The sequence below is a fragment of the Boleophthalmus pectinirostris genome, unplaced genomic scaffold, assembly GCF_026225935.1.
Source record: "Boleophthalmus pectinirostris isolate CB_2022bp ecotype Guang Dong unplaced genomic scaffold, ASM2622593v1 HiC_scaffold_16, whole genome shotgun sequence".
NCBI classification, from domain to species: Eukaryota; Metazoa; Chordata; class Actinopteri; order Gobiiformes; family Gobiidae; genus Boleophthalmus; species Boleophthalmus pectinirostris.
Window position 1 is genome coordinate 4,948,035 of NW_026571095.1, and position 22,162 is coordinate 4,970,196.

Consider the following 22,162-nt stretch of genomic DNA (forward strand, 5'->3'; position numbering starts at 1 on the left):
TGTGTGTTTGGAGCGGTGGAGCTGACCGTGGTGCTGAAGAGGAGCACGGGCTCGTCTGTCGGCTCTGTGCTCTGTGGTCACGGCCTCTTGTGGTTGATGCTTTTATCGATGCGTGAGTTTGACAAACCTGCACAAAAGACCGGAAAAGGTCAGGTTTAAACCTGCTCCAAACCTGTTTGTGGCGCGTGCGCAGTGCGCTCCAGTCTCGTTACTGCGGGTTTAAACACAGCGGTGAGCGCTCTCACTCACAGAGGTGTGACTGCATAGAGAGACTCTCGCGAAAGCTGCGGGTGTCCCGCGGTGCTGTCGTCACAGACCTGACCTCACACGCGCCTATAAAGCCGCGCGTAAAAGCGGCACTTCACCAGAGCGCGAGGAGGAAGACAGGACAGTTCTGTTCTGATCCATGCACTGCACAGTCAAAGGGAAATGTACTATGTAAGAAGAAGTTTGACAGGACCTGAGCGCGGCTCTGGACTTTAGACTCCCTGTTTACCTGTTGGACACCTGCTGCGTGAGGCTCGTTTTGTTTGGACATGATTAACGGCACAGCTCTGGACTTGAACGGGAGCGCGCTGACTCTGAGCCACAATAACAGCACTTTTCCCGCGCTGAGGCTGGAGGCGCGCTCTCTGGTCATCTCCGCGTCCATGTTTGCAGTGGGGGTCCTGGGGAACGTGATTGCGGTGGTGGTGCTGTGCGTGTCCAAGCGCGAGCAGAAGGAGAGCACCTTCTACACGCTCGTGTGCGGCATGGCGGTCACGGACCTGCTGGGCACGTGCTTCACGAGCCCGGTGGTGATCGCCACGTACGCGTGCGGCCGGTGGCCCGGAGGAGTGCCGCTGTGCCACTTCTTCTCCTTCTCCATGTTGTTCTTCGGCTGCGCTGGCACGTGCATCCTGTGCGCCATGGCTGTGGAGCGCTACCTCGCTATAAACCACGCGTACTTCTACTCCCAGCACGTGGACCGTTCAGTGGCGCGCACAGTGCTCCTCGTGACATACCTGGCCACGCTCACGTTGTGCGTTCTGCCAAGCTTTGGTTTCGGCCGCCACGTGCGCCACTTCCCGGGCACCTGGTGCTTCTTGGACTGGCGCGCAACGGACGCGCTGGGAGCTTGCTACTCGTTCCTGTACGGCAGCGTGATGCTGCTGCTCGTGACCATCACGGTGCTGTGTAACGTGGCCGTGTGCCGCTCGCTCGTGGGGATGAACAAGAGGACGAGCATAGTGCGCGCGGAGCTGTGTGAGCAGAACAGCCGGCGCCGCTTCCCGCGCCTTCAGTCCGTGAGCTCGGCCGCAGAGATGCAGATGCTGTGGCTGCTCGTCTTCATGACCGCAGTGTTTCTGGTGTGCTCCGTGCCGCTCGTGGTGAGTCTCACACTTTAGACAAACTTTAAACTCTACTTTTCAGCTCTGATGGACGCGCACTGTACCTGTGACCACACGTCCTGACGCGTTATACCACACTCTGTTTAGACCTAATTAATACGGAATTGCTGTAATTGATCAAATTAATTGAGTGTTATTTGAGCCTAGGTGTACTTTTTTTTAATCTTAGGTTTTGTTATTGAGTATAATCATGTCATGTCATGCATCAGTGTAAACCGTCTCCATCGTGTCCTCGTGTTTTCCTGCTGTTTGTGCTTTTCTCAAACACTTAAGCGCAGCTCTTACTGAGCCCAGAGATTTACATTTTAAAACCACTTCATTCTTATTCAAATTGCATTAATAACATTTTATATTCTTTTCTAAAATGATATTAAAACCGTGTTAGAAATAAACTTGTATAGTTTTTACCTGCACTTTACCTAGTGACAGTTTTGGCAGCAGCACTTGTACGGAGTACAGTTTAACCACGTAACTGTACTTTGATTTAAGTACATGTTCTCAGTATTCTGTCACTGCTGTTGCGTTCACAGGTTACCAAGAGCAGCTGGATCGTAAGAAAGACTATTTAAACTACATTCTGTGGTGTTGAAAATGAGCACAACTGACTCTACCAGTGTAATCAAAGTAGTTTCAGAACATTAGTTTTGTACATAGTAGATGGGTTTGAAGCGCCCCCTTGTGGCCACATCAGCATATTGTAGTGAACTAACTGTCAGTACCTGCATGTGGCGCGGGCCTCGTGTTTGTGGAGCAGAGGTAAAGATCTGCTGATCTCGTCTGTCCTGCCCTCAGTGGTTAGACATTAGCTGTGCTGAGTCTGAAATATCAGTGAGTTTAAAGTCTGAAGAGCAGAGCCTGAGGGCAGCTCCAGCAGCACCGAGCTGTCACTCACCCTCAGCTCCCCAAACTCAGAGAGGATGGTTCTGCTGGAAGGAACATGAAAGGCACAGCTAAACCTCTCTTTTTGTATTTCATAAATGCTGAAATATATCAACCATAGTTATCTTTTTTTTTTCTTTTTTTTTCTGAGACGCACTTGAAAGTCCCTCAGCTGTTTAGTGTTCACAGTGAGGTGCTCTCAGTGAGGTGTTCACGTTGAGGTGTTCACAGTGAGGTTTCTCGGTGAGGTGAGTGTGGCGCAGACAAACCACTCACTGAATAGAAAGTGATCTTTAAAGAAAATCAATGGCACTAATGAGAGATGGAGGAGAGAGGAGATGAGATGGTTCATTAGTCACAATTAGAACAGCACACAGAGCATAATGAGAATCAAATCTGCAGTTTAGACAAAACATAACAAGATTTCCTAAAATCATGTGTTGGAGCGCAGACTTTTGATGGAAAAATACTGACATATTTAGAGTGAAATTTTTAAATGTTTGGTGTTGAATATTTACACTCACCTGTGCTGTTTTCCTCAGGTGCGTATCTTTGTGAACCAGCTGACTGGCCCCGCCCACCTGTCTGAGGGAGCTCCTCCCCCACGGGGAGACCTGACGGCCATCCGCTTTGCCTCCTTTAACCCCATCCTGGACCCCTGGGTGTACATCCTGTGCAGAAAGAACCTGCTGCTGAAGGGCTGTGCCCGCCTTAAGGGGGCGCTGTTGAGTGCCAAAGCGCGGGGGATGGGGGGGCACCAGGGCTGGGAGGGGGGCCAGCACTCCCCCCCCTCCCTCCACAGTAATGACACCAGCTACGCCTCCATCCGCACCACCAGCTTCAGACAGCATCCCTTCAGTGACCTGACTGGCCGCCAGCCCTGGGACTTCCACCCCTTCAGTGTGCCAGGGGCGGGGCTAGGGCCCGAGGAGGGGGAGGGGCCTAAAGACGAGCTGCAGCAGAAGAAGAGCTGCAGCCAGACGCCTCTGTTAGTGACCAGCGTGATCGGAGGAGACGTGGTCACATGTACCTTTAGCTCCCCCAGCCCCAGCCCCTCCCTCAAGTGTCTGTGATGTCACAACACAACCAGCCCCTCCCTCAAGTGTCTGTGATGTCACAACACAACCAGCCCCTCCCTCAAGTGTCTGTGATGTCACAACACAACCAGCCCCTCCCTCAAGTGTCTGTGATGTCACAACACAACCAGCCCCTCCCTCAAGTGTCTGTGATGTCACAACACAACCAGCCCCTCCCTCAAGTGTCTGTGATGTCACAACACAACCAGCCCCTCCTCGTGTGTCTTTGGAGGTGACTTTGTGTCCATGTCTTGTTGTTTATCTTGTTTACATCTGCAGCACTCACACTTTTCACACTTTTCACACTCTGAACACTTTTCACACTCTGAACACTTTGAACACTTTGAACACTTTGAACACTTTGAACACTTTGAACACTTTGAACACTTTGAACACTTTGAACACTTTGAACACTCCAAACACTTTCAGGAGCTCGGAGGCTGAGCTCTGTTCTGGTGAGGAGCCTTTAAGAGAAAGTGGCGACTCTGAGAGCGACTCAAACAAAGTCAAAGGTTTAAGACCAAATGTCGTTTTGCACAAACGTTGCGTACCTCTCATGTGGTGGTCACATGACGGCCCCTCTGATCACTGCTGTCCAAATGCATGATGGGAGCAATGCACCTGTAAGTCATTTCTACTGAGAAATGTTTCCCTGTACCCCATGGGTACTGTATTATTCTGTGAGGACGTGCTCTTGTGTTTATATGCTGCTACTGTCAGTCCCTGATGCTGTTGCATGAATCAGAATGTAGAATCAGGATCATTGTGATTCTCGTAGTTCTTCAAAGTGAATGTGCCATTGTAAAAGCCAGTGAACATATCAGCTGCTCCATGAGGTCAGCAAACATCATGTAACTGTCAAGTTTTGTAATAAAATGTGTAAAAATATGTTTTGTATCTTTTTTTTATGTTGCAAATGTTTGAAATATTTACATCTGGTTGAAAAACCTGTCATAGTATTTCCAGATTATTATTATATGTATTTCCATGGACACTTGTCCTGTGTTCATTCTTCACCACCAGGAGGCGCCCTTCCTCCACTGTTTGCTTGTACTCTATTTTAAATGTCTGTACTTTCTATTTCATCATTTTTGAAAATGACTGAAGAATAGAACACACCTGATGACTCGTGCTGAAAAGGCTGACAGGTTTATTTTTCTTGCCTGGACGAATCCAGACTCATCGCTGTACCAGCGGATATGGAGCTGTAGAACACATACAGAGAAATATCCTTCTGGATTTCCAGGCAATTATTTTTCAGTAGTTTATGGCAAAATTCTGACTCAAGGTTTTGTTTAAATCCTGACTTTGAACAGACAAAAATATATAAGTAAAAATTCGTATTGTCTTTTTTACCTCCTGCTTGTGTACTTTTAATTCAGTTTCAGAACAGAATACTTCTTGCACCACTGCTTAGTGAGAACTTCAGCACTTATAATCAAAAGTGTCAAAAGAGTCTTGAGTCTATTTGACGGGTCAATACCATCCTGCTCCAAAGGCCCCTACTGTCTCACACACACACACACACACACACGCGCGCGCGCGCAACCCCAGGAGAGTGAAGTGTCTTGCACTGTCTAGAGCTGGAATCTGACTATCAACCTGTAGGTCTGTGGACAAATGTTCGGCCACTGAGACACTAGAGGTTTTCTTTTATTATTTTGTGTTTTTGAAGTGTAATTTTAGTTCTGGTTTCGAGCTAGTTAAAGGTACACTATGTAACTTTTCTGGAGAAGGTCTGCCATCTGCTTGTCTCCATGGTGATGAGTGAGTCTCATTTGGGTTGCCAGTTTCAAAGCTGAAATCCAGTCGTTTTAATCCTAAAACATCTCTATCTAAACTCCAGCACCTGCAGCATCATGAGTCAGTGCTAGTGCAGCTTCTGCAGCTCAGGGAGGGAATTCTGGCAGTTCTGAGCTTGAGACCTGTCCATGAACTGAGAAGGAGACAAACATGTATGTGTCCTCTTTCTGCAGGTTCACTTGTGGTTGTAATCCCTTTTTGAAAACATACAAATCATTTAATTTGACAGAAACCAGTCAGAGTCAAAGAGACACAACAGATATGTTTAAACTTTATTCCCTCGGGAGGATAATGGCATACAAAAATAAAAAACAACACTTTAAATAGTCATATATAATAAGAAACGTTCTGTATGTGGATGGGCGTACACAGGAGAGGCAGTGGTTTTAATGTAACAATACCACGTGTGTCCACTGAGGGGCAGTGTCGGGTCAGGTTTAGGTGTTATAGGTAAGGGACGAGTCAGAGGGACACGAGGAGGAGGTCTGGTTACGAGTGTTCAAAAAGTGCAAGGCCATAGTCATAGGATCAGATATTTGCACACATGTTCATGATTTTATTTAAATGTGTCGAGAAAATGGACCAACAAGGAAAAAAAATTAAAAACTTTCGTAAGCAACTTTGTGGTACGTTTCTTTTCTTCTATACCCAAACACCAGGATGTATGCTGTGATAAAATGAACAGTTGGGTTAGTTAAGTGTGTATGACATTCTTTAATTTGGACTTAATTTGCTTATAGTTTTACACCAATCAAGACGCAGTTTATGAAGAAAAGTTGAAAAATCCCAAACTGATGACATCACACTTGCCAAAATTTAGGCACAATTGATACACAAGAAGCACACTTTTCTGATACTTTAAACATGATTTTGACAAAATAAAGGTGTTTTCTTATCATGTCTGTGTACATTAGAGGAGTTTTTGACCTGTGTACTAAATGGTTGCTAGGTAACAGTTATGAAGTACCCAACTATAATGCCATGATTTCTGACCAGGAAGCTAAATTTGCAAAAATGTCTGGAAAAGGGGAATTCTTTATCTAAATCTTGAATAATTATCTTTAGTGTGTTTTTTCAAATGAGTAGTTGAACCTGTCAAATGCACTTTAAGCAGGTAAACAAAATCACTGTGTAACTTTTCTGATGTTGGGTCTGTCACCTGCTTGTTTCTATGGAGATGTCATTGCTCGGCTTTGAATGTTCCACAGTGTGACATTAAAAAGCTCTACTTTAGATTTATTCAATTAAAATTTGGTTTTATATTTCAAAAATACCTAGAAAAACTGATATTCTGACTGTGAGCAGGGTCGCCTCTCCACAGATCTGACCTGTAACTGGGTCTTGGTTTGGTTTTGCTCACGTCTGTATGTGCATTTGCTCTGCTTGAAATGTTAAACAGCTCTACTTTACATTTATTCCATTACAGGTGATTTTATAGCTAAAAAAATATAGTAAATCAGACATTCTGACTGTGAGCGGGGTCGCCTCTCCACAGATCTGACTTGTAACTGGGTCTGGCTTAATCTCCATGAAGATAGAAAGGCTTAATACCATACTGTGGAATTCCAGACAAAACAATAACATCTCCATGGAGAAAAACATTTGACAAACCTTCCACCAGAAAAGTTTCCTATGTTTATTGAAGTCAACAGTTCATTTGAAAGTCAAAATTTCCAAATATTCTACATATCCTCCTGAGACCCGTCCCATTCATTTGTGTCCTCTGTAGTGGACATTGAGTTAACCAGTTTGTTTTTTAAGTGTTTTGAGATAAACTCTTAATGGGGGGACTAGGTTCCTCTGCGTAAATACGGCTGGGACATTATAAGCAAGTTTCATTGTTGACAAAAGCGCGCGTTGCATGCTGGGAATTATTTTGGTCGGCGGCAAGAAACACTAATTCAACATGATGGACGGAGCGAGAAAGCACGTAAAGGGTATTAATCCCGGTTATTTATCCACTCTAACGGCAGAGGACCCAAGACCATTTGACCAGAAATTGGTCATAAGCGTCGAAAGACGCCAAATCACCCTTTTCAACCCCGACAAAAGGTGGACCAAACCAAATTTCTGGTCAGAATCACCAACTACCTGGACAAATATTCACTTGGGCGACATCCACGATGACTTGGTGGAAACTCCTGGGCCATTCACAGCAGAAAAGATGAAAACCTCCAAGAGTCTCGATGTGTTGTTGAACTTGTTGGAGTCCACTGTTTGTTAGGATCTTCTACGTTTACTCTGCGGATGTTTGAAAGTCGTTTAATTCACCGTTAGCGGTTCTTTTCACTCAGAATACGAAAAAGACATTTTCCTTCTTCCGTGCTTCTATTTGTGCATCCGATAATGCAGCAGGAATTTACCATTATCTCGGATAAATACGTGAGGTTACACACTGTGTTTGACGCTATCGTGTTTCTTGCCTCTGACCAAAATATTTCCCAGCATGCAACACGGGCTTTTAATAACAATGACGTCAGCTGAAACTCGCCTATAGGAACTCTCATGTCCAGGATTTAAAAAAAATTAACTCAGTAGGACTTAGTTTGTGGCTGCACAATGATAAAAAAAAAATGTTAATGTTAATTCACATGGACTTAACACCAAATCGTCCCCAGCGTCCATACAAATGAAAATGAAATCAAGATCTCAACGCTCCAAATAGAAAATCACAAAATACACACTTTGTTTCTTCAGGTCCCAGGAGGATATAAAGATTTTAAAAGCACAACCAAGCCTCTGAAACACTTTTTCACTTTTAAATTGGGTAACATGCTTTAATAACACAGTGGTTTATTTCGTTTTATTGTGGTCACTGCAGAAACCACACGACTGATCAGCTCCGGGACGCTTCCACACTTTATTTTATTCTTTTGTGAAACCATGGGAAAATTTAATTGAAAATGAACTTCTGCGGGTTTCATTGTGGACAGGACTGTTGAGCTTCGTTGATACTTTGCAGCTGATGTCATCAACACTCTCTGGGGGTGTAATGTGAACTAGAGGCACTGCTCTGTCTATCTTAAACTTTAATCTGAGGTTTACATTTTTTTTCTGACCAGAAACTTCACTTAATTGGAACTACAACAGTTGAGAGGCTTTGCACTGTTACACAAGTATCTTACACATATACTATTGAAGCATTAACCAACTATTACTATTATTATTTATTCATTTTATTTTATTATACTTTTTTTTTGTTAGTGATGATGTACGTTCAGATTGATCACAGGCTCTTGAAAATGTGTTGTTTGAATTGGCAGTGTTTGCTAAATTGTGTTTTGTGTCACCATCATAACTGCTGAACATTCCACCATAGACATACATACAGAACACCCCCAGTGTGATGTGACAAAAGTAATATACCTCAGTCACTCAGACATGTCCCTGCATTTCACAGCACAGGTCTGGACACTCTGAAGCTCCATTTTGTGTTTGTATTGTATTTTTGTATTTTTTGTATTTTTTGTGTTTGATTGTTTCGATTTTTTCACTGGTCATTCACTGTAAGTGTCAGTGCTGTTGTACATGTGCTCTAAGCTGTTCAATCAGCACTCAAGTGAACTCAAATATAGTTCTGTCACCCGCAGGTCACATAAAAGTCAAGTGCTGTGGGCATCTGTGACTCAGTTTGTGCTCGGACCAAATATGACTCAACTTTGACCTTTGGATGTTGATGTCGGAGAGATCAGACCTCATCAGACCTTGTGTCCTGAAATGCTCTGATGCTGTGTCTTGAGTGCAGTGGTTACATATGACAGTGTGCGGCAGGAGCACTACAGTGACAGGTGCACTCTGCTGTATATACTGGCCCGGCCCTGCTCACTGCTCCTGCCTCTATGACTATGGCCTTGTTCAAACAGGTGAGTCATGTTTTGAGGCATTTGAATAACATGAAATATGGCAATAAATAGACTTTGACCTACAACAGGAGTTAATAAAAGAGCTTTCATATGAAGCTGTAATAAATAAATAACTTATCTGCAATAAATATATCTTACTTTGACACAGTAATACATGAAGATGCATGGCATCCATTTGGCTGAGTTCCTCTGAACAATATGAGTCCTCCACATGTGTCTGAGCGTCAGAGCTCAGGCCGAGCAGCATCTGTTCTGCTGGTCGAGTCTTTAAAGAACCAAAACTTTAGTCAAACCATTTTCTCTTTGGTCCAGAAATGTCTTCTTATGAAATGATGGAAGTCATAATCTTCTGTTTAGTTTAGTGTACAAATAAAACCTTCTGCATCTGAAACACTTAGATTAGATGACATTATATTGTATTCCATAAAAACACAGGCTCCATCATGTGCACTTATGACACACACGTCCACTTCTTTGGCTTTGAAGACTCTGTCCAGAGGAAGCCAAAACCTGGTGCCCTCCCCCTGACTGGAGTGACAACTAAAACTCTAGTTCACTGATAGTAATGATGATGGTTTCAAAGATGACACATACTCCACAGCAGCCAGGTGAGGCTTTCCTGTGACTGCAGCCCTCAGCCTGCCTCAGCCCATGCACATGCAGCTGGCAGCAGACAGAGAGTCGATGGTCTGCCAGGTGGTGTGGGCGTCCATGAAGGAGACGGACTCGTAGCGGTCGGGGCGGCAGCAGGGGTGGCTGCTCACCCTGCGCGCTGAGCGGCGAGGTAAAGAGCCGTTATGGAGCAGAGCCTTCAGGGCGAAGTCATAGTTGGTCCTGGACGACTGGCACGAGCCCACGCAGTATTTAAACAGGATGATCTCGTCCGAGTCGTAGCCCAGGCCTAAGTCCCTCACCTTCATCTGACGCCGCTCCATGCGACACTCTTTGCTGCTGTGTTTGGGAGCTTTACTGCCCCTCCCCCTCCTCCTCCCTTCTGCAGTCTCCTCCTCTGCATCCTCCTCTTTCTTCCTCCTCTTCCTCTTGGCCGAGCCTTTGGCCTGAGGGTCCGAGGGGTCCGAGGAGCGAGGAGATCGGCCGGTCCACCGCAGACTGGGATGGTCGTCCATCTCATCCACCACGTAGGGGTCTGAAATCAGGACAAAGACAAACAGATGTTAATAACAGTCTTATTTATTCACGAAGTACAGGTCTATAGGTCTACTGCTTCAGACACATTTGACAGGGTTGATGTGTAATGATCTGTCCGTGAGGCTGATTCAGTAGACACTCATAAGAAGCAGCTGAACACTCTCCTTTATAGAAAAGCTTTTGGCTGACTGTTGTTTCTTCCTTTATTGTTTATGGTTTGTTTTTCTTATTCTGTACATCACTTTGAATTACTTTGTGTACCAACTGTACTGTACAAATAAACTTGCCTTGCCTTTGTATTTTTTCTATTTCTATTTCAGTTTATTCATGTAAAACACAGATTTTTATCTGTGAAAGTGCTATACAAATAAAACACTTTTTTTTTTGCAAAGTCATGATGAAATCAATGAATAGGCCGACTGATAGATGATGCGGTGCAGAGTGAGTTGAGGTGGATGTAACTGACACTATGAGCCGCTTTTACTATTTATCTGTAATGGGGCAAAACTATTAATACTTTACTACATGAAAAACATTATGGTACAGCCCCTTTAACAGAAAAGGTTGCAGAGTAGTATCAGGGTGAAGGGCGAGGAGAGACATTCAGCAAACTGTCAGAGCCCAGACTCATGTCCAGTGGGGAAAAACCAAACAAAAAACACAGTCTTTACATAACAGTTGCACCAGATGCTGTGGTCGTGTGGATGTGAGTCTGTCCTGGAGCCTGGTTTGCAGTGAGGACATGTTGTGTCTGAACAGTCTGCCACGAGCAAAGAACAAATGTCACTCTGCCCCACGAGCTCTGAGGAAACTTCAGCTGTTTCCTTCTGACCTCTTCTATAAAGCTCAGATCTATTTGTCTAGTTTTTTTTTTTTTTACTTGTACATTTATATAGTTTTGCCTTATTTGACACCAGTCTCTTGTTATGTTTAATACTTATTTAGAATTTATTATTATCATTTTTATTTTTACTCTTTATTATTATATTATATTGTGATGTGTGCGCTCCTGTGTCTAAATAATTCCTTTGTGGATCAATAAAGTTTGTCTAAGTCGAAGTATTTATCATCTTATTTATCATGTGTACACAAGTAAACAGCTGGACATTTGGACAGAATAAAAACAAACTGTAGACTTTCACATTAGACTTATCTAAAGGTTGGGGGTCCATCACCTTCTTGTTTCTATGGAGATGTCATTGCTCTGCTTAGAATGTTCCACAGTGTGACATTAAACAGCTCTACCTCGCATTTATTCAATTACAGGTGGTTTTATAACTCAAAATACGTAGGAAAACAAACATTTTGACTGTAAATGGCATCGCCTCTCCACAGATCTGACCTGTAACTTGGTCTGGTTTGGTCTCCATGAGGGTAGAAAGGTTTAATGCCATACTGTGAACATTCTAGACAAAGCAATAACATCTCCATGGAGAAAAGTTACACAGTGCACCTTTAAAACAACAGAAGAAATCGTTTAAACAAGAAGACTGTAGCTGTGTCCAAATGTCCCCTTTGCCTTTAACCCCTCACGCACTTCTACATTGTCCTTGCCGCAGGTCACTATGGCAACAAATGTTTGATAAAGTCAACATGGACACAGCTATTTATGGACTAATGTTAATGACACATGTTTTTGTGAAAACGTATCATGCGTTATGTATCAGTTCAGTTTTTCGCCTAATTTGGGCAGCTCAAATCAAGGTAAGTGACTAACACAACAACTTTACACCATAACAATTTATTGAAGATTTATTAAAACTCAAAGGTCAAGAGTGAATTAAAACAGAGTCTCTAGCTGCTTTCATTCTTAAGTGTTAAAAACCTGTGTCTGTCTGTTTATTTTACAATTTTGCAATGCATTGTGGTCTGTATTCACTGTTTACTATGTTATTAGGTTCTTTTTTCAGACCAAGAGTTTGTTTTCATACCTGACAGTTCGACTGCTCACTAGTGCTCTTCCTCAGAGTCTCGTGATGTTGACGTGTCGTTCAGTTGATTTAAACAGGTTTTGTTTCTGTCTTTCTACAGGTGGGGGCAGGACGACAGCGCCACCTGCAGTCCCACTTCCTCAGGACAGTATCCCAGGTGTGTGAGAGTAAAAAAAAAACCTTGTCCTGGTTGATATTCCCTTGGGCATGTTTCCGTGTTTCAATTGCCTCTTTAATCCAGCGACGATGTTTGTTTTCATCTGTCCCAGTGATGTTTACTCCATCCCAGTCCAGAATGTAGTTTGTTCTTTTACAGAGATGTGATCTGTGTTCTTCCTGATCTGCTTTGTGTTGCTTGTGTCCCTGTTTCCTCCATGTGTATTTTATTGCTGGGTGTTTCATATATGACATTGCATTTATGCTCCGGTTCTGTTTTTGGTGCTGGTGATCCTGCCTCCACCGGTAAAAAGACAGCGTCAAAACCTGTATCAACCAGCTGACCAAGAACGTCACAGCAACATCATATGACTTTGAGGAAGACGCTAGAGAGCAGTCAGGTATGAAAACAAAAGAAACCTGATAACATAAACTATTGGAAGACCAAATGAACTTCATTTGGCTGTTTACCACTTTTCTAGGTGCACTGTAGGACATTTTGAAGGCACTATCTTTTCTAGTACAGGGCACCACTCAGAATGTGGAGTTGTGTGGATTTTCCTGTCATCTGTCCGTCACTGTCAACCAATCACAGCCTGCTAACTTTGCCTTTCAACCATTTAAATCACACATTTCCACATCAAGGAACCACTCACCCACTCACCCACACTCACTCATACACCAGTGTACACAGACACTGGATATGAGGTGGTGAAGTGTCTTACCCAAGGACACAACGGCAGTATTCATCTGCAGTAGATGAGATTGACTCGCCAACCATCGGGCCAGTAGATCTGACTGCTCTATAGGCAAGTCTCAGCTGACATCATTGTTATTAAAAGCCCGCGTTGCATGCTGGGTAATATTTTGGTCAGAGGCAAGAAACACGGTAGCGTCAAACACAGTGTGTAACCTCACGTATTTCTCCCCGATAATGGTAAATTCCTGCTGCATTATCGGATGCACAAATAGAAGCACGGAAGAAGGAAAATGTCTTTTTCATATTCTGAGTGAAAAGAACCACTAACGGTGAATTAAACGACTTTCAAACATCTGCAGAGCAAACGTAGAAGATCCTAACAAACCGTGGACTCCAACAAGTTCAACAACACATCGAGACTCTTGGAGGTTTTCATCTTTTCTGCTGTGAATGGCCCAGGAGTTTCCACCAAGTCATCGTGTGAATATTTGTCCAGGTAGTTGGTGATTCTGACCAGAAATTTGGTTTGGTCCACCTTTTGTCGGGGTTGAAAAGGATGATTTGTCTTCCAATTTCTGGTCAAATGGTCTTGGGTCCTCTGCCATTAGAGTGGATAAATAACCGGGATCAATACCCTTTACGTGCTTTCTCGCTCCGTCCGTCATGTTAAATTAGTGTTTCTTGCCGCCGACCAAAATAATTCCCAGCATGCAACGCGCGCTTTTGTCAACAATGAAACTCGCCTATATTTACAATGAGGGCGGGATTCCACCTGCCAACCTTGGTGTATCAGGCCCCTTTTTTGCTCCTGTAGTCTCCTTTGTTTTTGTGTGTGTTGTATGTAAACCCAGTCTGCGAGCCCCAGACCCAGATTCGCAGGATGAAGTCTGGGCGTCTGATGTTCGTCGGATTGGCCAGACGCACTTCCACCCTCACCAATCCTCAGAGGCCACGTAAAAGGTCTATGAAATTAGGTCTATAATTCTGTTGTGTCTCATTTTGCGTGGACCATGCGAGCTGGTGCCTTTGTTCTTTGTTTTTGACTGAGACACTTTGTTATTCTTTGAGTGCCGTATTTTCCGCACTTTAAGACGCTCTGCATTATAAGGTGCGCAGTCGTTTTTGGATGAAATTAAAGCCCTATAGTCAGTGTTGGGAAGGTGACTTTTAAAATGTAATTCCCCTACAGATTACAGATTACATATCCCAAAATGTAGTTTGTAACGGAATCCATTAAGTGACTTAAAGTGAGTAATGTAATCTGAATACTTTGGATTACTTGATATTGTCATGCTTTTTCACTTGTTTTGTATATTACCATTTGTCATTTAAGAAATAAATTTAAAAATATATATATTGTCATGTTTTTTAAAACTACATGAATGTAACAACCACATCCTGAAAATTACTAATACTTGACCACATAAAAAATATTATTGATAGAGAAATTATTTTTATATGAAATCACAATTATGTCCACCTACTGTTATATTGTATTAGTTTAGTCCTGGTTTTAGTCCTGGTTTAGTCCTGGTTTAGTCCTGGTTTAGTCCTGGTTTAGTCCTAGTTTAGTCCTGGTTTAGTCCTAGTTTAGTCCTGTTTAGTTTTTAGTCCTGTTTGTTGGTTTAGTCCTGGTTTAGTCCTGGTTTAGTCCTGGTTTAGCCCAAAATGTGAAAACAGGAAAATACCGCCGTGTAATCCATTTATTTCAACAAAGTAACTGTAATCCAATTACCACTCACTGAAACAGTAATTGTAACTGAATACAGTTACTCATAATTTGTACTCTGATTACGTAACTCCGGTACATGTAATCTGTTACTGCCCAACACTGCCTATAGTGCAGAAAATACGGTACTTCAGTTGGGTTCTTTTTTGTTGTATTTAGTTAGGGCTCATTAGTTTGGTGATTCATTTTGTTTTAAGCTCTTAACTTCACCTTCACTATTCTTTTTTTTTGTTTTTTGTTACCTGCACTGTTAATTAATAAATCACAATTTTTTGTCAAACCTACAACATCTTGGCTTTTCTTGTTACTTTCCTTCTCCCTGACAAAGAGGACGTAACACTTGGGATCAGAGGATGAGCGTTCTACCTGCTGAGCTTCTACCTCTCAGCTACAACGCTCCTCCCCCCATTTCCAAAGCAGCAGCAGCAGCAGCAGCAGCAGAAGCAGCAGCCCCCTCAGCCTCTCCTCCCTCCGTGTTCTCACCGTAGAGGTTGTACCAGGTCGGGTCCGGGTCACTGTCGTCTTCTTGCTCCTCGTCTGGTGCTCGGGGCAGGGGCAGGGGGGGCTGTCTCTCCTCTGGGCCTTGGTACAGTCCCACCGCGGGGCCAGACTCTGCTCCTGCCCCCCCGCTGCTGCCTATGACGCTGGCTCCGCCCACCGCCGGTAACAAAGAGAGGACCACCAACAGCAGCACCTAGAAGAACAGACGTAAAAGTGTATCACATCTTTATTATGTTCATTTCTCACTTGACACATGTTGTTTCTTCGTGAAATGGTCCACAGTATGGCATTTCATTTAACTATATCCATGGAGACAAGCAGCCCACATCACCAGGTCAAGTTACAGGTCAGATCTGTGGAGATGTGGACTCGCTGACAGAAATAATACAGGTTTTGGGGTTTTAATACTGGGGAATATCATAGGCCAGACGTGGGACCAAGTCGTTGTTTTGCAAGTCTCAAGTAAGTCTCAAGTCTTTGACCTCAAGTCCGAGTCAAGTCCCAAGTCAAATACAAGGCAAGTCCAAGTCGAGTCTCGATTCACTGGCCCATAAAAAAAAATAAAATCAAGTCCACATCATCTTCTTTGAGCTTCAAGTCATTTCAAATATCAAAGTATAGCTTAGATTTTTGCAATTTATATGAATTTTAAACTCAATTGTTCTTAAAAACTCATGGTATATTTATATATTTCCTTTTTAAATGTTTTGACAAGATCTTAGTGTGAATTAATTACGGTCAGAATAGAAAGAATTCAGATTTAAAAGTGCTAAATAAGAGTTATTTTGTCATGTAGTCCCTCTCTTTTACTGTAGTGTCCTGTATATTACTGTATTTTACTGTATATTACTGTATTTTACTGTATATTACTGTATTTTACTGTATATTACTGTATTGTACTGTGTATTACTGTAGTACATTTGAGGATACCACATCACAGTACTTCGTTTACGTCCAAAGTACCAAACAGAAGTGAAGAGGGACATGTTCCAGTTTGTTCCTTTAAAATTAAGCACCAAATTTTATCAACTGTAAAGAGAAAAGTATTTTCTAAAAACATACTTTTAGGAGAAGCATCAAGTCTCAATTCAAGTTCCAAGTCAAGTCCCGAGTCACAGGGTTCAAGTCCCAGTCGAGTCCCGAGTCTTAGTCCATTTTATCAAGTCAAGTCTCAAGTCCTAAAAATAGTGACTCAAGTCTGACTCGAGTCCAAGTCTTTCAAGTCCCACCTCTGTCATAGGCAAAGCAGTAACATCACCATGGAGACAAGCAGATGGTGGAGACTTCACCAGAAAAGTTACACAGTGCATCTTTAGGTATGAGCCATTTGTGAAACAGCACATTGAACTGTTAATAAACCTGAGAAACAGATCAACGCAGAGAAACATCCAGGTGGAAACTGACTTTAGTGTAATATTTTATTTGTTTACAAATGTTTACAGCAGGTAGTGTTTTTATGGAGTCTTTATCCAAACATTAACATTAAGAAACTTTCTTCTTGTCCACATAAGTCACAGTATATATGCCCAGGTTTTTTTGTTTTTTTTTTCACCCATAAAATTAATAGAAATGTAAAAGGTACATAAAAGGAAAAAAATAAAATAAAATAAAATAAATGACAAAATAATAATACTACAATAAATAACATAATAATAGCAATAATGATAATGATGACACTAAATAATAATGAAAAAGGATTTTATAGATAAATAGATAGATAAAAGAAAAATAATAATAATAAATAAATAATAGGTTAATAACTAAAAGTAGAGGCAGTCGGGTTACTCATTCATACAGTACATTTTGTCCGTTTTCAGAATTTCACTTTTTCTTTTTTTTCCCCCTCCTTAATAGAAAATCACTGAAATCCTTCACATTTTGTCTTACAGTTACTCCACACTTCATAGAGTTTAATTTTCTCCACCACTGTCACAGTCAACATAGCTCAAGTAGATGAAACTTTCTTCATAATGTTTATTCCTGTGGATACATCATTGCTCTGCCTGGAAAGTTCCACAATGTGACATTAAACAAGCTATCTTAGATTTATTCAATTGCAGTTGGTTTTAAAGCTCAAAAATACCTAGAAAAACAGGTATTCCTACTGTGAGTGGGGTCGCCTCTCCACAGATCTGACCTGTAACATGAATATAGAAAGGTTTAATACCTTTCCGTGAAACAATCCAGACAAAGCAATAACATCTCCATGGAGAAAAGCAGGTAGCGGACGATATCTTTACTTGAAGCAATTGGACTCACCTTTCTATTCTATTCTGTTTTATGTGAAAAAATGAAACAAGCTGGCACCTGAACGGCTTTTAATGTCTGCATCTCAGATCTGTGGTGGAGTTAAATTTTATCAAGCGAAAGAAACAGCCTATCTTTCTACGGTTCATAAAACTCTTTCTGAGGTCAAGCACTTTTGCAGAGTTTACAAGCTTCATTTCACGCTTCATCGCAGCTTTAAAGCCAGTTCTGTGGAGGCATGGCTGATATGCAAATAATATAAAACATTTGAGTGAAACTGCGATGGCAGGCCCGGGCAGTGTGGCGTCAGACTTGGGTTTGAACCACTGAACCAAGACCGTCTCTCTCTTGGCATTGTGAATTTCTGCTGCTATCAATGCCAAAGAATAGTACGCTAGAACAGTCTCAGGGCTGAGCTACAAGGAGCCGGAGCTGCCAAGAACTGGAGCGCACCGATTCACTTCACACTTGTGTAGTACGCAGTAGCCGGCAGTAGTCCCCAGTGAAAAGCATTTGCGTATGAACTGAACGGAGTTACTGGAAGAGCTCTTGGTACTTGGAACAATGGAGGGAGTTAGTGAAGGTATATGAGACAGAAATGAAGTTAAAAGTGCACTGTTTAACTGTTCAGGTGTGTGCTCTGAAGTGTAGATGTTAATGCTTTCTGTGGAATGTTCCTTAGTGTGGTATTAAAGCACTTCTCATCAGAGTGTGCGTCTGTGTGTTTTAAAAGTGCATTTTTACCTTTATTACAATATCACGATTATTTGCCCATCTTTATACTGTCTATTAGTCACTCTGGTGCCACCTAGTGCCTCCACTCAATTTAATTTCTCTCCAGCGACTAGATCAGGAATCAGAATACACTAAATCAGGAGTGTCAAACTCATTTTGTTCTGGGGGCCGTATCCAACCGACTTTGATCTCAAAGTGTCCGGATCAGAAAACTCATGTCATATAAACCCCAAAAATAACAATAAGTTCAAATATTTGTGCAGAGAAACGCAAATCTATTACAGAAATCTTTTTAAATTGATGAACTCTTTCTTTTACAAAATATTATAATATTATGAACAACCTGAAACTAATTTCAACACAATGTTTTAACATGAACTTGTTTGCAAATAGGAATAAGTCCATTTTTCTTGTAAAATCCTGCACTCGGCTCCACTTTTCTCATGTTGGACATTTTTCTGATGAGGGTGTCACGGTCAACAGTCAAAACGATCGTCCTTTAAGAGCGTTTGGAAAGAGACAAGTCTTCATTTGTGCTGCTCTGGTGGGAGGGGCCACGTACAGAGACGCTGGAGACGCTGCTGTGATAAACACCACAGAAAATTAACAAGATTTTAATATAAAATATAATTAAAATATTTTAGTAGAAATCAGCCGAGAGCCAGATTAATGGTCCAGATCCGGACCCTGGGCCGCATGTTTGACACCCTTGCACTAAATGGTTCGCAAAAACCCTGGAAGTGCGACTTCAGGCACCAGCCAATCAGCAAAGAGACAGACATTCTGTGTTGTCAATGATTCCCAACATCGAGGATTTAAAGCCAGAACAAAGAGAATGTTTGGTGAGTTTTATCAAGGGGAAAGACGTTATTGTCCTTCTTCCTACGGGATTTGGGAAAAGCTTAATATACCAGTTATCCCCGTTAACGGTGCACTACATACATCACGACCAAACAGCAGCGATTGGTTAAATAAAAAACGTACCCGCCTACCGTCGAGTGAACGAATCCTAACACTGCGATTTCAGACGGTTTCTATAAAGTGAAACCAGCTGATGAATCAGGTTAACTTTCTATAAGTCTAAAGGTACATTTTTAAATTAAGATCGCAGTTTCAAATAGCCTTTATTTTTGTCACCGGCAACCAACAAAATATATTTGAAGATCTCAATGTTTTGAATAACGAACATAATTCTAATTCTTTTTTTTATTAAATTGTTTTTGGTGGAGAGTCAGCCAAATGTTTTTCTTCATGGAGATGTTATTGCTTTGTCTGGAATGTTCCACAGTTGATATTAAACCTTTCTATTTTCATGGAGACCAAACATGACCAAGTTACAGGTCAGATCTGTGGAGAAGAATCCCACACCCTTATTGTGGTGGGACAACTTGCCTTAAGTTCCGGTGTCTCCACACACACACACACCACCTTCCTGCTCCTCTCCTCCGGTGCTACGACGCTGCTGCTTAAACACGTCATTAACCGACGGATCTAATAAAGTTTGCTGAAGCCGATTTACTCTTCTTTCAGTCTCTTCAGTTACGTCTCAATGGTCAGGTTCTTTCCCACACTGGATCACTCCATTGCACAACTACAAATCCACACTGGATGACGAGCTACAGGTATATGGGTCCGGTCAAGTGGTAAAGGAGGGAAACAGGGGCAGATTTTTGACATTCAAATGTCTCTTATTCAGAAACTAGAGGGACTATTGAAATAAGTAAAGTATCAGAATGTAGGAAAGAGTTACACTCCAACAGGGTCAAGTTAAACCTGTGATATTCTTTCAAGTTGTTGACAAAAAATTTAAAAACTCATGTCGGTAACGGAGGGAATGAAATATGCAGCACTTTTTGGGCAATAAATCCAAACAGTGATAACTCTTGGTTCTCACTTCCATATCCTTAACAAACTGGTTTGAATATTTGCTTCATATAGTTTTCTACCATATGGTACAAGATTAGGTTGAAAAACCTCTTACTTTTTGACTCATGAGATTTTTTATTAAGAAAGGTCATGGTAACGGAGGGAAAAGTAACGGAGGGAAAATTGTGCAAACAAGTAGAAGGTGCAGGATTTTACATCATTTGTCAGATTTTTTCTTCTGAATACTTTAATATTACTTCAAAATGAAAGGAAACTATTTCTATAAAATATGTCAGTCCTTCCAAGAACATTTTTATCATTTTAAATACATTTTTTTGGAAAAATCATGAACCTTCATCAACAGTTCAAAGATGGAATAACACAAGATATGATGAAATACAAACATTTATTCACATGATTTGCAGGTCTTTGAAATTTGGGAAATAATTTTTGTTCCATGTTTCATACATGGTCTGTTTAAAACGTATGGAACTTTAGAACCAAAAATGGTACAGAAAAAAGGTCAACAGTTTCATAAACTAGAGTACATATGTATCTGTTCAATACATTTTTATATCAGATGCATTAACTTGAATTTTTGGCCTTGATGTTTACTTCTGCTTGACCGGGCCCATATGTCCGACCCCATCGCAGTAAAACATATACACTCCTTCATAACACCAGAACCTATTCATTCTTTTGGATTACCATAACTCAAACTAAACTTTTGGATTACAATAACTTTAATGGACCTTTAATGCAAAACTAATTAATTGTACTTGGAAAAATGAGAAAATGTAATATTTATTCCACAATAGCACAGCCAACTTTTGCAGACCTCCAGACTTATAACTTAATTTTTAAAATTTTAATTCAAAGTTTGTATTATGTCTGAAAGAAACATTACGTCAATTGTTTACACAGATTTCATTTACTGTATCTTCATCTGATTATAGAGACTGTGAGCTTTACATTTAAATTCAAAGTTTGTATTACCTTTCTCCAGTTTATTGTTTACATAGACTTTATTGTTTTGTGTCTTGCATCAGATTGTACAGAGTGCGGTAATGTCTTCTTCTATTGTCCGTGCACAAAAGCCACACAGACCGTTCCTAAGTACTTCAGCACAGTTTGAAGATAAGCAGCTCTGAATGGTCCGTACCTTTGCTTTGGCTGACATCACCGACGCTGCCTCCTGTCTGCCCCTGGTGCGACCCCTCCAGGACGCCCCACCTGCACAAAAAAAAGCAAAACAAGATACAAGTCAAGCACCGAACAAGGCTGCCCTGTGTCTCCTCTACTCTTTTCAAAACTCCCATTGAAAACTTAACATAAACTCAGCTCCAAACATGCGGGTGCAGTGATGTCGGCCACTGCGAGATACAGCGGAGAACAACAGATCGGGGGCCTCCACGGTGAACAGGTCGGTGGCGTGGCCAGCCAGTGTCGGCATGTAGCGCGCACAAAGAGTCAAAAGCATTCTTCAGTATTCGCGGAGGTCCAGAGTTAGATCCAGCTGCAGATAGGACGTCGTACATGATTACATATACGTGCTACGCCAGGGGTGATCGCTGAAATTTCTCTTCTTGGCTCTGGGGTCATTATGTAACCACACGGGAAACTGAGAGGTTAAAGAGGTCGTGGTGTCAGAAAAAATACATACAAACCCAAAGTGCCAACATATTAGATTCTTAATAGGCTACTTTAGGTAATAATAGTAATTCAGGTAAATCAGGAGAGATAAGTGAGGGACAAAAATGCATGAAATATTCACAAAAAGTACGTGAAAAAACACTTTAGAAAGCACGGTGTTCAAACAGTGACTTGAGTAATTGAAACTCATTAGAAATTAAACGTGACATCTGTTCCCATTACTGTGTTTAAAGCTGATCCAAAGCAAATATTTGGAGTAAATATGTTCAATATGTTCAATGTTAAAAAAAATATGTTCAATTTAAGATGGAATATGTCACTTTTCTCGTGGTGGGTCGTCATGGAATGCTGAATGTTCCACAATACGCCATTAAACTTAATCATCTTGTTCTGATTAATGTACAGCCTCTCCACAAATCTGATCAGTCATTTGAAAACTTCTGTTATTGTGCCTGTCTCCATGGAGATAGATCAGTTAAATGT

The 22,162-nt window shown here is 41.7% G+C and overlaps 2 protein-coding genes across 2 annotated transcripts; one reads left to right on the top strand and one right to left on the bottom strand.

Moving 5' to 3' along the window:
• Positions 1–378: 378 nt before the first annotated feature.
• ptger4c (prostaglandin E receptor 4 (subtype EP4) c) lies at positions 379–4,180 on the top strand. The gene is made up of 2 exons (XM_020940890.2): positions 379–1,370; positions 2,813–4,180. Exons 1-2 carry the CDS (start codon positions 537–539, stop codon positions 3,341–3,343), a joined length of 1,365 nt encoding a protein of 454 aa, XP_020796549.1. The 5' UTR covers positions 379–536; the 3' UTR covers positions 3,344–4,180.
• Positions 4,181–9,656: 5,476 nt separating this feature from the next.
• Positions 9,657–21,479, bottom strand: LOC129408368 (glial cell line-derived neurotrophic factor). The gene is made up of 4 exons (XM_055151885.1): positions 21,380–21,479; positions 21,189–21,259; positions 15,161–15,371; positions 9,657–10,159 (listed from the first exon to the last, which is right to left on the bottom strand). Exons 1-4 carry the CDS (start codon positions 21,477–21,479, stop codon positions 9,657–9,659), a joined length of 885 nt encoding a protein of 294 aa, XP_055007860.1.
• Positions 21,480–22,162: the final 683 nt, after the last annotated feature.